This window comes from Plectropomus leopardus, chromosome 2 (genome assembly GCF_026936395.1).
Source record: "Plectropomus leopardus strain MGB_pleo_1.0 chromosome 2, ASM2693639v1, whole genome shotgun sequence".
In the NCBI taxonomy this organism is placed as follows: Eukaryota; Metazoa; Chordata; class Actinopteri; order Perciformes; family Serranidae; genus Plectropomus; species Plectropomus leopardus.
Window position 1 is genome coordinate 29,095,829 of NC_142177.1, and position 10,344 is coordinate 29,106,172.

At 38.0% G+C, this 10,344-nt stretch overlaps 1 protein-coding gene and 1 long non-coding RNA gene across 3 annotated transcripts; one reads left to right on the forward strand and one right to left on the reverse strand.

The window, feature by feature from the left end:
* Positions 1–666: 666 nt before the first annotated feature.
* LOC121957787 (somatomedin-B and thrombospondin type-1 domain-containing protein) lies at positions 667–10,288 on the reverse strand. Its single transcript, XM_042506569.2, has 5 exons — positions 9,232–10,288; positions 8,123–8,314; positions 1,521–1,599; positions 1,200–1,385; positions 667–813 (listed from the first exon to the last, which is right to left on the reverse strand). Exons 1-5 carry the CDS (start codon positions 9,452–9,454, stop codon positions 696–698), a joined length of 798 nt encoding a protein of 265 aa, XP_042362503.2. The 5' UTR covers positions 9,455–10,288; the 3' UTR covers positions 667–695.
* LOC148190232 (uncharacterized) lies at positions 1,611–5,328 on the forward strand. Of its 2 annotated transcripts, none has more exons than XR_015779415.1 (2): positions 1,611–4,995; positions 5,115–5,328. It is a non-coding gene; the product is annotated as an uncharacterized LOC148190232 (long non-coding RNA). The 2 variants fall into 2 exon arrangements; XR_015779414.1 differs by having other exon boundaries at positions 1,611–4,986.
* Positions 10,289–10,344: the final 56 nt, after the last annotated feature.

Below are 10,344 nucleotides of genomic sequence, written 5' to 3' on the forward strand. Positions count from 1 at the left end.
CCAGTTTGTCAATTTTTTTATGCTCCCAGCAACTGCCATATTATAAAAAGCAAGAAAGTCAGCATGAAGTGGGTCAAACAAACTCCGGACTTTCATCCAGGAGGCTGCTGTTTATCTCCCAAATGAATTTAAAAGTCAATCGAGTTACAACATAGTGTGCTAGTATGTGAAGCATACTACGCAAGATGTGTATGTCCTGACATATGTGATGCATGGCACATCATGTTATATAACGGCAAAAACAAAAATAGATATTTTAGGCAGACCATTATGTTTATTTCTTAACCTGAGCACATGCTTTTGTTATCTAAATCTAAGAAATCAAGCCTAAAATTGCTGTTGTTTTTTTTTTGTTTTTTGTTATTAGTTTATTTAGAGAATGTTTGCATTCAACAAGCAGAAACTGTTCATATCCTGTGAAAACAGAGGCTTATTAGGTTTAAACTGACAGGGCTATTGGTATTTTATCAACTGGGAGTAAGAATGTGTTGCCATATTCAAGAGAATGTCCATGTAACTGCACTGATCTGGAGACAAAGTCACAATGAAGCACTGACCATAACTCTTAACAGAAGATATTTATTGGCCAGTGCTTATCATTCTGGTTGGTTTCTATTTATTCTGGCAGATTGTTCTTTGTACACGAGTTTGAGTAAATATGTGCAGGAGGAAGGCTCACAGAAGGAAGGAGGAGGTTAGATGAAGAGGAAACTGTGGGCTGTTGGACAGGAACAGGCCTCCAGCCTCCCAACACGCCTCCACACACCCCTGCATCGAGGGTTCCCCACCGCCTGCCACAGGAGAGACTGTACTCTGCAGAAAGGATGGAAGAAGAAATGGGTAAGTGTTCACAAGATTTCTCTTTAAATCCAAGTGATAAACAATGTTGCCATCTAGTGGTAGTCCTCACTGTTAACAATCAGATCTAAGAGATGCGGTGGAATTCAGTGGTCTGGGACTTAAAACAAACAAAAACAAACCCTGGAAATGTGACCCAGGCTATTTGAACTGATCTATATTCAACACTGCAGCTCTCACAATACAGACCAGTGTTGTCCCAGAATCAGGTATAGCATGCTTCCTTTTTGCAGATAACAGGGCCGGGAGGTTTTGTCTATGCAGTGTTACAGTGTTTGTTGGCTGCACAGATAAGTACAATCAATCTGACAATGGTTTATTACAGTGCTTTTCATTGTTACCTGTCCTCATCCTCATATTCCTCTCCATCTCCAGCGCAGTGTGTCTGTCCAGCAGCAAGAGCAGGAGGCTGGCACTCGACACATACGTGGTGCCCCTCCCTCAGGTGCTGCATCCATTGGGTGTGTGGGCCTGAACTCTGCTGGCATCCTTTTGTCAGAGATGTCAACTGAAACTGTACGCAATACCTGTTTAACACAAACACACACATATACACACACACACATACACACACACACATATTCGTAAACCAAGCCCAGACTAAATTCATATTGAAGACACATGAGAACATCAAAGGCAGAAGGACTCTCTCAATGTGTTACCCTATAATGTCGCTGCTGTCAGGGATGTCTCTTTTCTTCCTTGCGTTGCCATAGCCACCAGTGATAATCAGTGCTGGGACTGCAGGGGGAGAGTCCATGATAAGAACATTACATGTGACCATATGTTGCAATACCTCATACATTTCAAATGAGCATGCTGGTAAATGTTCATGAAAGTATGATTTTCTGGCATGAAACAGCTTTGCTCATGTGCCTTATTAGATACAGTTTGTTCTAGAGGGGAAGTGGCTATAAATCATGCTGCATGTACTCCCACAGGAGAGACCCTATGCATCAGTTTTTCTATGCATCTTATAGTGCAAAACAGACCTCACAATAACATAGCTGCATTCACTACAGTCCCTTGTCAAAAGAAGAATAAGGTTTTAAAACACTGTCTATTCAAGATTGTATGGATGTGTTTATAAAATGTTTCTCTCTTTATACGTTTATTGTCCCAGTCAGTACTTCTGCTCTTCATACTGAGTACTTAAGTATCAATGTGGCATGGCATATTAATTAAATGCTTAAAGGGTCAGGTCAGCAAAAAATCTAAAGTACATATAATTCCTCCTACCTGTAGTGCAGTTTATCAATCTAGAATGTTTTGGCATGTGTTTCTAAATATTGGAAATAACAGAGATGCCTCCAATCTCTTGAATATAACGAACTTGAAGGCACTCAGCTTGTGGTGACCAAAGTGCCCCCCCAAAAAAGTGAACTTAATCACAATGTTTCTTTCCAGAAATAATGATCCAATTACTAATGATAATCCACAGATTTAGTTTTGAGCTGTTTAATGTAGGAATTATTTTTTATCTACCAAACTAAACCCACCTACCGCATCACTGCGCAGAAGCAAGTATGCATTTTTCTGTGATTATCTTGAATAACTGGGTAATGATTTCTGGAAGCAGACACAGCAGAATTGAATTGAATTTTTTAAAGATGTGTGTATTATTAATTTTATTGATATGTATTTTTGTATATTATTAGGAATGAAAGGCATTATTAGACCCAGAGTGTCCGATACTTTGCGGCACAAATAAAATAAATGTCAAAATATGACATGTCCAAAAAAAAGCTGGAAACCACTAGAACAGCCTGTCGATGGACACCACAGCATAGAAAGTTGCAAAAAGGACCAAAAACACCATAATTTGGCATGCGGAAAAAATGGCCGGAAATGCAAGGCTATAGTTTGACAGAAATGTAAAAATATGATGTCCCGAAAACAACTGACATTAATCCACATTAAAACACATGAAGGAGCCTTCCGAGACATGCCATAGCATAGAAATTTGAAAAAACGGACAAAAATCCAGTAATTTGGCATGTCTAAAAAATGACCAAAAATACAAGGCTATAGTATTGCAAAAATGTCAAACTATGACATGTCCCAAAAACAGCTGAAAATGACATTGACACAAAAAAGCCTTCCAAGACACACCATAGCATATGAAGTTGCAAAAAGGGCCAAAAACACTAAAATTTGGCATGTGAAAACAAAAAGACAGAAAAGGCAAGCCTATAGTATGGCAAAAATGTCAAAATAAGACATGTCCCAAAAACAGCTGAAAATGACATTAAACTACATAACATAGCCTGTCGAGGCACACCAAAGCATAGAAAGTTACAAAGAGGGCCAAAACACCATAATTTGGCATGTGGAAAAAATGAATTTAAAGTGTACTCATTCCAATTACAGGGCCTCAAAAGAGTCCTGTATTGTTATTTTTCGTCACAACCTCCCCAAGTCGGGAGTGGGTAATTTGCGCGCCTGCTGCCTTCCTTGGATGTGGTAGCCGTTTCTCATGGCAAAAATGTCAAATTATGACATGTCCCCAAAACAGCTGAAAATGACAATAAACAAAATAAAAAAGCCTTCCAAGACAAGCCATAGCATAGAAAGTTCCAAAAAGGGCCGAAAATACCATGATTTGGCATGTGGAAAAAATGCCCGAAAATGCAGGGCTATAGTATGGCAAAAATGTCAAAATATGACATGTCTGAAAAACAGCTGAAAATGACATGAAACCACATTAAAAAGCCTTCCAAGACAAGCCATAGCATAGAAAGTTGCAAAAAGGGCCAGAAACACCATAATTTGGCATGTGGAAAAAATGACCGAAAATGCAAGGCTATAGTATGGCAAATATGTCAAAATATGACATGTCCCAAAAATAGCTGAAAACCACATTAAACTACATAACATAGCCTGTTGAGACACACCATAGGATAGAAAGTTGCAAAGAGGCCAAAAAACACAATAATTTGGCATGTAGAAAAAATGACCAAAAATGCAAGGCTATAGTATGGCAAAAATGTCAAAATATGACATGTCCTAAAAAACAGCTGAAAATGACATTAAACCACATAAAAAAAAGCCTTCCAAGACATGTCATAGCATAGAAAGTTGCAAAAAAGGCCAGAAACACCATAATTTGTCATGTGGAAAAAATGACCGAAATTGCAAGGCTATAGTATGGCAAAAATGTCAAAATATGACATGTCCTAAAAAAAGCTGAAAACCACATTAAACCACATAAAATAACCTTCCAAGACGCGCCAAACCATAGAAAGTTCCAAAGAGGGCCAAAAACACCATAATTTGGCATGTGGAAAAAATGACCAAAAAAGCAAGGCAAAAATGTCAAAAATGACATATTTCAAAAACAGCTGAAAACCACATTAAATCACAAAAAAGCCTTCCAAGACAAGCCATAGCATAGAAAGTTGCAAAAAAAGGCCAGAAACACCATAATTTGGCATGTGGCAAAAATGACCGAAAATGCAAGGCTATAGTATGGCAAAAATGTCAAAATATGACATGTCCCAAAAATAGCTGAAAACCACATTAAACTACATAACATAGCCTGTTGAGACACACCATAGGATAGAAAGTTGCAAAGAGGCCAAAAAACACAATAATTTGGCATGTAGAAAAAATGACCAAAAATGCAAGGCTATAGTATGGCAAAAATGTCAAAATATGACATGTCTCAAAAACAGCTGAAAACCAAATTAAATCACATTAAAAAGACTTCCAAGACAAGCCATAGCATAGAAAGTTGCAAAAAGGTCAGAAACACCATAATTTGGCATGTGGAAAAAATGACCGAAAATGCAAGGCTATAGTATGGCAAAAATGTTAAAATTTGGCATGTCCCAAAAATTGCTGAAAAACTACTTTTAACCACATAAAATAGCCTTCCAAGACACACCATGGCATAGAAAATGTCGTGGTTTGTGTTTTAGTGGATGTTTTTGTTGTTTTTCCATCTGTTCTCCTGCACTCTTCCCCCTCCCTTTTTATTTTTTACCCAGTGTGTGATTGGCTTGGAGGCGTGGCTGGCCCACTTTGCATTCTCCTGGCTGCAGCGAGGCACACCTGAGTCTCATCATCTGCATTCAACCTGTGCATAGAAGCCTGATCTTCACTTCACCTCTCTGCCAAAAAATTCCGGTCTGTTCGGTAGTGCCTTCCAGAATTTTCTTGCTGCGCTTCTAGCGTCACCAGTCTTGAATTCTTCACGTTAAGTGTTTTCATGTTCACTCTTGTTGATCTCTCGTCTCTTTTACTGATTTTTGTAGAGTGTGCCTCACTGTGTTTTCTGCCGGCAGCTTTTTGTTCATGTCTCCAGTGTGCATACCAGAGATTCACCAACTCGTCGCCATCTTCATCGGTCGGTCAGCCTGTCTCCAGCCACCACCATTTTGTGTTTCACATTTTGGAGATTCTGTTTCTTACCTGTCTGTTCAACTGACCAAACTACCAGAACATTAAATCTGTTTTTTCATGTTCCAACTGTGTCCGTCTCTGCTACTGTGGTCCAAGAAACAAAGGCTCACACTTCAGAAAATTACAAAAAGGGCAAAAAACACCATAATTTTGCATGTCAAAAAAATGACCGAAAATGCTATATATATAAGGCTACAGTATGGAGTTAATGTCAAAATATGGCATGTCCCAAGCATAGCTGAAAAGCACATTAAACCACTTGAAATAACCTTCAAAGACATGTCATAGCATAGAAATTTGCATAAAGGGCCAATATTACCATAATTTGGCATGTCAAAAAAATGTCCGAAAATGCAAGGCTATAGTATGGCAAAAATGTCAAAATATTACATGTCCCAAAAATAGCTGAAAACCACATTAAACTACATAACATAGCCTGTTGAGACACACCATGGGATAGAAAGTTGCAAAGAGGCCAAAAAACACAATAATTTGGCATGTGGAAAAAATGACCGAAAATGCAAGGCTATAGTATGGCAAAAAAGTCAAAATATGACATGTCCCCAAAACAGGTGAAAATGTCATTAAATCACATAACAAAAGCCTTCCAAGACAAGCCATAGCATAGAAAATTACAAAAAGGGCCAGAAACACCATAATTTGGCATGTGGAAAAAATGACAGAAAATGCAAGGCTATAGTATGGCAATAATGTCAAAATATGACATGTCTGAAAAACAGCTGAAAATGACATTAAACTACATACCATAGCCTGTTGAGACACACCATAGGATAGAAAGTTGCAAAGAGGCCAAAAAACACCATAATTTGGCATGTGGAAAAAATGACCAAAAATGCAAGGCTATAGTATGGCAAAAATGTCAAAATATGACATGTCTGAAAAACAGCTGAAAATCACAATAAACGACATAAAAAAAAAAGCCTTCCAAGACAAGCTATAGCATAGAAAGTTGCAAAAAGGGCCAAAAACACCATGATTTGGCATGTGGAAAAAATGACCGAAAATGCCAGGCTATAGTATGGCAAAAATGTCAAAATATGACATGTCCTAAAAAAAGCTGAAAACCACATTAAACCACATAAAATAGCCTTCCAAGATGCGCCAAACCATAGAAAGTTCCAAAGAGGGCCAAAAACACCATAATTTGGCATGTGGAAAAAATGACCGAAAATGCAAGGCTATAGTATGGCAAAAATGTCAAAAATGACATGTCTCAAAAACAGCTGAAAACCACATTAAATCACACAAAAAAGCCTTCCAAGACAAGCCATAGCATAGAAAGTTGCAAAAAGGGCCAGAAACACCATAATTTGGCATGTGGCAAAAATGACCAAAAATGCAAGGCTATAGTATGGCAAAAATGTCAAAATGTGACATGTCCCCAAAACAGCTGAAAATGACATAAAATCGCATAAAAAAGCCTTCCAAGACGTGTCATAGCATAAAAATTTGCAAAAAAGGGCCAAAATTACCATAATTTGGCATTTTAAAAAAATGACAAAAAATGCAAGGCTATAGTATGGCAAAAATGTCAAAATATGACATGTCCCCAAAACAGCTGAAAACCACATTAAATCACATAAAAAGGCCTTCCAAGACAAGCCATAGCATAGAAAGTTGCAAAAAAGGCCAGAAACACCATAATTTGGTATGTGGAAAAAATGACCGAAAATGCAAGGCAAAATGGCAAAAATGTCAAAATATGACATGTCTGAAAAACAGCTGAAAATTACATTAAATCACATAACAAAAGCCTTCCAAGACAAGCTATAGCATAGAAAGTTGCAAAAAGGGCCAAAAACACCATGATTTGGCATGTGGAAAAAATGACCGAAAATGCAAGGTTATAGTATGGCAAAATGTCAAAATATTACATGTCCCAAAAATAGCTGAAAACTACATTAAACTACATAACATAGCCTGTTGAGACACACCATAGGATAGAAAGTTGCAAAGAGGCCAAAAAACACAATAATTTGGCATGTAGAAAAAATGACAGAAAATGCAAGGCTATAGTATGGCAAAAATGTCAAAATATGACATGTCCCCAAAACAGCTGAAAATGATATTAAATCACATAACAAAACCCTTCGAAGACAAGCCATAGCATAGAAAGTTCCAAAAAGGGCCAGAAGCATCATAATTTGGCATGTGGAAACAATGACCAAAAATGCAAGGCTATAGTATGGCAAAAATGTCAAAATATTACATTTCCCAAAAACACATTAAACCACATAACGTAGCCTTCGGAGACCAATCATAGCATACAAAGTTGCAAAAAGGTCCAAAAACATTATAATTGGGCATGTGGAAAAAATTACCAAAAATGGAAGGCTAAGTATGGCAAAAATGTCAAATTATGACATGTCTGAAAAACAGCTGAAAATAAAATTAAACCACATAAAATAGCCACCCAAGACAGTCCATAGCACAGAAATTTGCAGAAGGGGCCAAAAACAACATAATTTGGCATGTTGATAAAAAATAACAGAAAATGCAAGGCTATAATATATCAAAAAATTATAAAATTTGATGTTTCAAAAACAGCTGGAAATTGCCTGGAAATGCCTGCCGAGGCATGCCATTACATAGAAAGTTGCAGAAAGGGCCAAAAACACCATTATTTGGCATGTTGAAAAAAAGGCAGAAAATGCAAAGCTATATTAATGCCAAAATGTCAAAATTTGACATGTCCTGAAAACAGCTGAAAACTAGATTAAACTACATAGAATAGCCTGTTGAGACACACCATTGTATAGAAAGTTTTAAAAATGTGTGCTGTGATTACACATCATTCTTCTTCTACTGCATAGAAGGATTCAGCTGAAAGTTTTCTCACCAAGTGGATTGTGACAGCTCCCTTGCTGAGACCAGTACTCTGCGCAGCCAGCGTGTTCCTCCAGATGAGGACAGGGCTTGCCTGCGTTGAGCGGCTCCTGCAGGATCGTCCTGCTCCGCCTGCGAACTGTGGCCTTACAGGGTTGTGCACAGCCTGACCACTCTGTCCACTCACTCACCACACAGGACAGCGCTGAGGAAGGAGAAACAGAGTGCATGCAGCAGAAACAACAAAACCAGCACTGTAAAAAATCCCTTAATAGTTGTCAGATATCTACAGATCAGCATACCACATAAATGTCAGCAAAACAACAAACATTTTAGTGAGACTGTAGGCCTCCTGTTAAGAGGATAGTACTACCACAGACATTTGCAAGTTTGGGAGGAAGCCACCCATGGTTCCATAGCATACAAATTTTAATACAAAATTCTTATCAGTGGTGTAATGTCATAAAATAATATTTCATTGAAGCACTTAAGTATTTTGGGGAGTAACTGTACTTTACTTGTATTTTTATGTATAAATATATTTTTGTCATCTTTCACTTTTACACCACTACATTTCCCCATAAGCATCTTAATTACTTCGACAGACAGACAAAAGAAAGAATGGGAGGGAAAAACTAAATTTTGTTATTTAGATCCTTTAAATTGCAAAAATGACGTAGTTTTTTCCAGAGATGTTATGTACGCTCTTTTTTTAAAGTTGGTCTACCTTACGAAGAAATAATTCTTTAAATTCTGCTTTGTGTTTACAGAATTTATTTGTACTTCTACTTCAAATACTTAAGTCCCTTTTATATAATTACCTTTGATACTTATCAGATACTTTTACTTAAGTAATATTGTAATAGATTACTTCAATGTCTACCAAAGTCATTTTAGATATCTGTACTTTTACTCAAATGTGCCTTTAAAGTACTTTATCCACCACTGATCATAATAATTGAAATTTTGTAGATTTATTACTTCTATTTTTGATATTTTACTAATGTATTTTATTGAGGAAAGGGGAGAAACAAAGGACAACTATCATCACAATATACTGCACAGATGTCCATGGAGTATAATATTTGATAAACAGACGTTTTTCAGTCAGCACGAACCCACCTGGGCAGGCCGTCTCATAGTCGTGGCAGCAGTCCAGGGTGTGGACGCAGACTTGGTCACAGTAGCAGGTGCCATAGGATCGGTCAGACCTCCATCCTTTGCTGATGCACGACTGGTCCCGGCCAGTGCAACACAGACCTGCCTCCCGACAGCCCGACTGACACGGAGGGACCAGGAATAAAGACAGAAAGAGACAAACCAACGTGACAGAGCTGACAGTCATCACGGCGGGGCGCACAGCATGAACTTCAACACGAGCAGTGCGCTGTGCAACGATTCAGCTGTAATCGCTGTCTGAAGTTATTAACCAGAGTGTTGACAGTGCTGGCCCGTTAAAGTAAAAGTCTTAATATTAAGTCCTCATCTGTGGTCAGTTAGGTTCGGCAGCTGAAGCAATGGTTAGTGAGGTGAAAGTTATTCTGTGTCAACGCTACATCTCTTAAAGGAACAGTTCACCAAGTAAAGTTTCAGACTGAACAAGAAACAGCTGAGCCACAAAACTCAATTTGATGTACCTATCAGTGTTAGAAATATTTTAAAATGTAAAAGGTAACAGATTACTAGTTACCCTGTTAAAATGTAATTAGTAATGTAACTATTTTAATTACTTTATCAAAGTAATGTAGGCAAACTTATTGGCATTGGTGTATAAATTACGTGAAGGCCTTACTCAGTGGTGTAAGAAGTATGCTTATTAAGTTCATTTTACTTAAGTAAAAGTATCAATACCAAAAAATTGCTAAAATTCTCTCACTGCCTCTTTCTGTCTCTGTTGGTGAAGCCAGGAGCTTCCCAGGCCCATGTGTGCCTCAACATGTGAACAGAGTGGATTAATGAAACTCCATGGCTGAGGTTATTCATGCAAAAAGAACAACAGTGTGGACAGTGCAGGCCTCTGCTCGAACTAAGATTCCCAGTAGCCTTCAGCTGTGTGTGTGGAGGGAGGAGATAGGAACAGAGAGAGAGAGAGAGGGGGGAGCTGGAAAAATATACTGCTCAAAACACCAAAAGGTCAAGTTTAAGACTTGGGGAAACATATGCAGACAGTGAAAAGCATTCCCATGACAGTTGTGGTGTGCGCCCCTACCTCTTATATTATATTATATTATATTT

Excerpts from the sequence above, each read along its gene's own strand:
- LOC121957787 (XM_042506569.2), bottom strand. The coding sequence starts at position 9,454 with ATGACTGTCAGCTCTGTCACGTTGGTTTGTCTCTTTCTGTCTTTATTC. Across the intron at positions 8,315-9,231 it reads CTATGAGACGGCCTGCCCAG|CGCTGTCCTGTGTGGTGAGT; the intron begins GTGGGTTCGTGC and ends CTCCTTCCTCAG. Across the intron at positions 814-1,199 it reads GAATATGAGGATGAGGACAG|AGTACAGTCTCTCCTGTGGC; the intron begins GTAACAATGAAA and ends TCCTTTCTGCAG.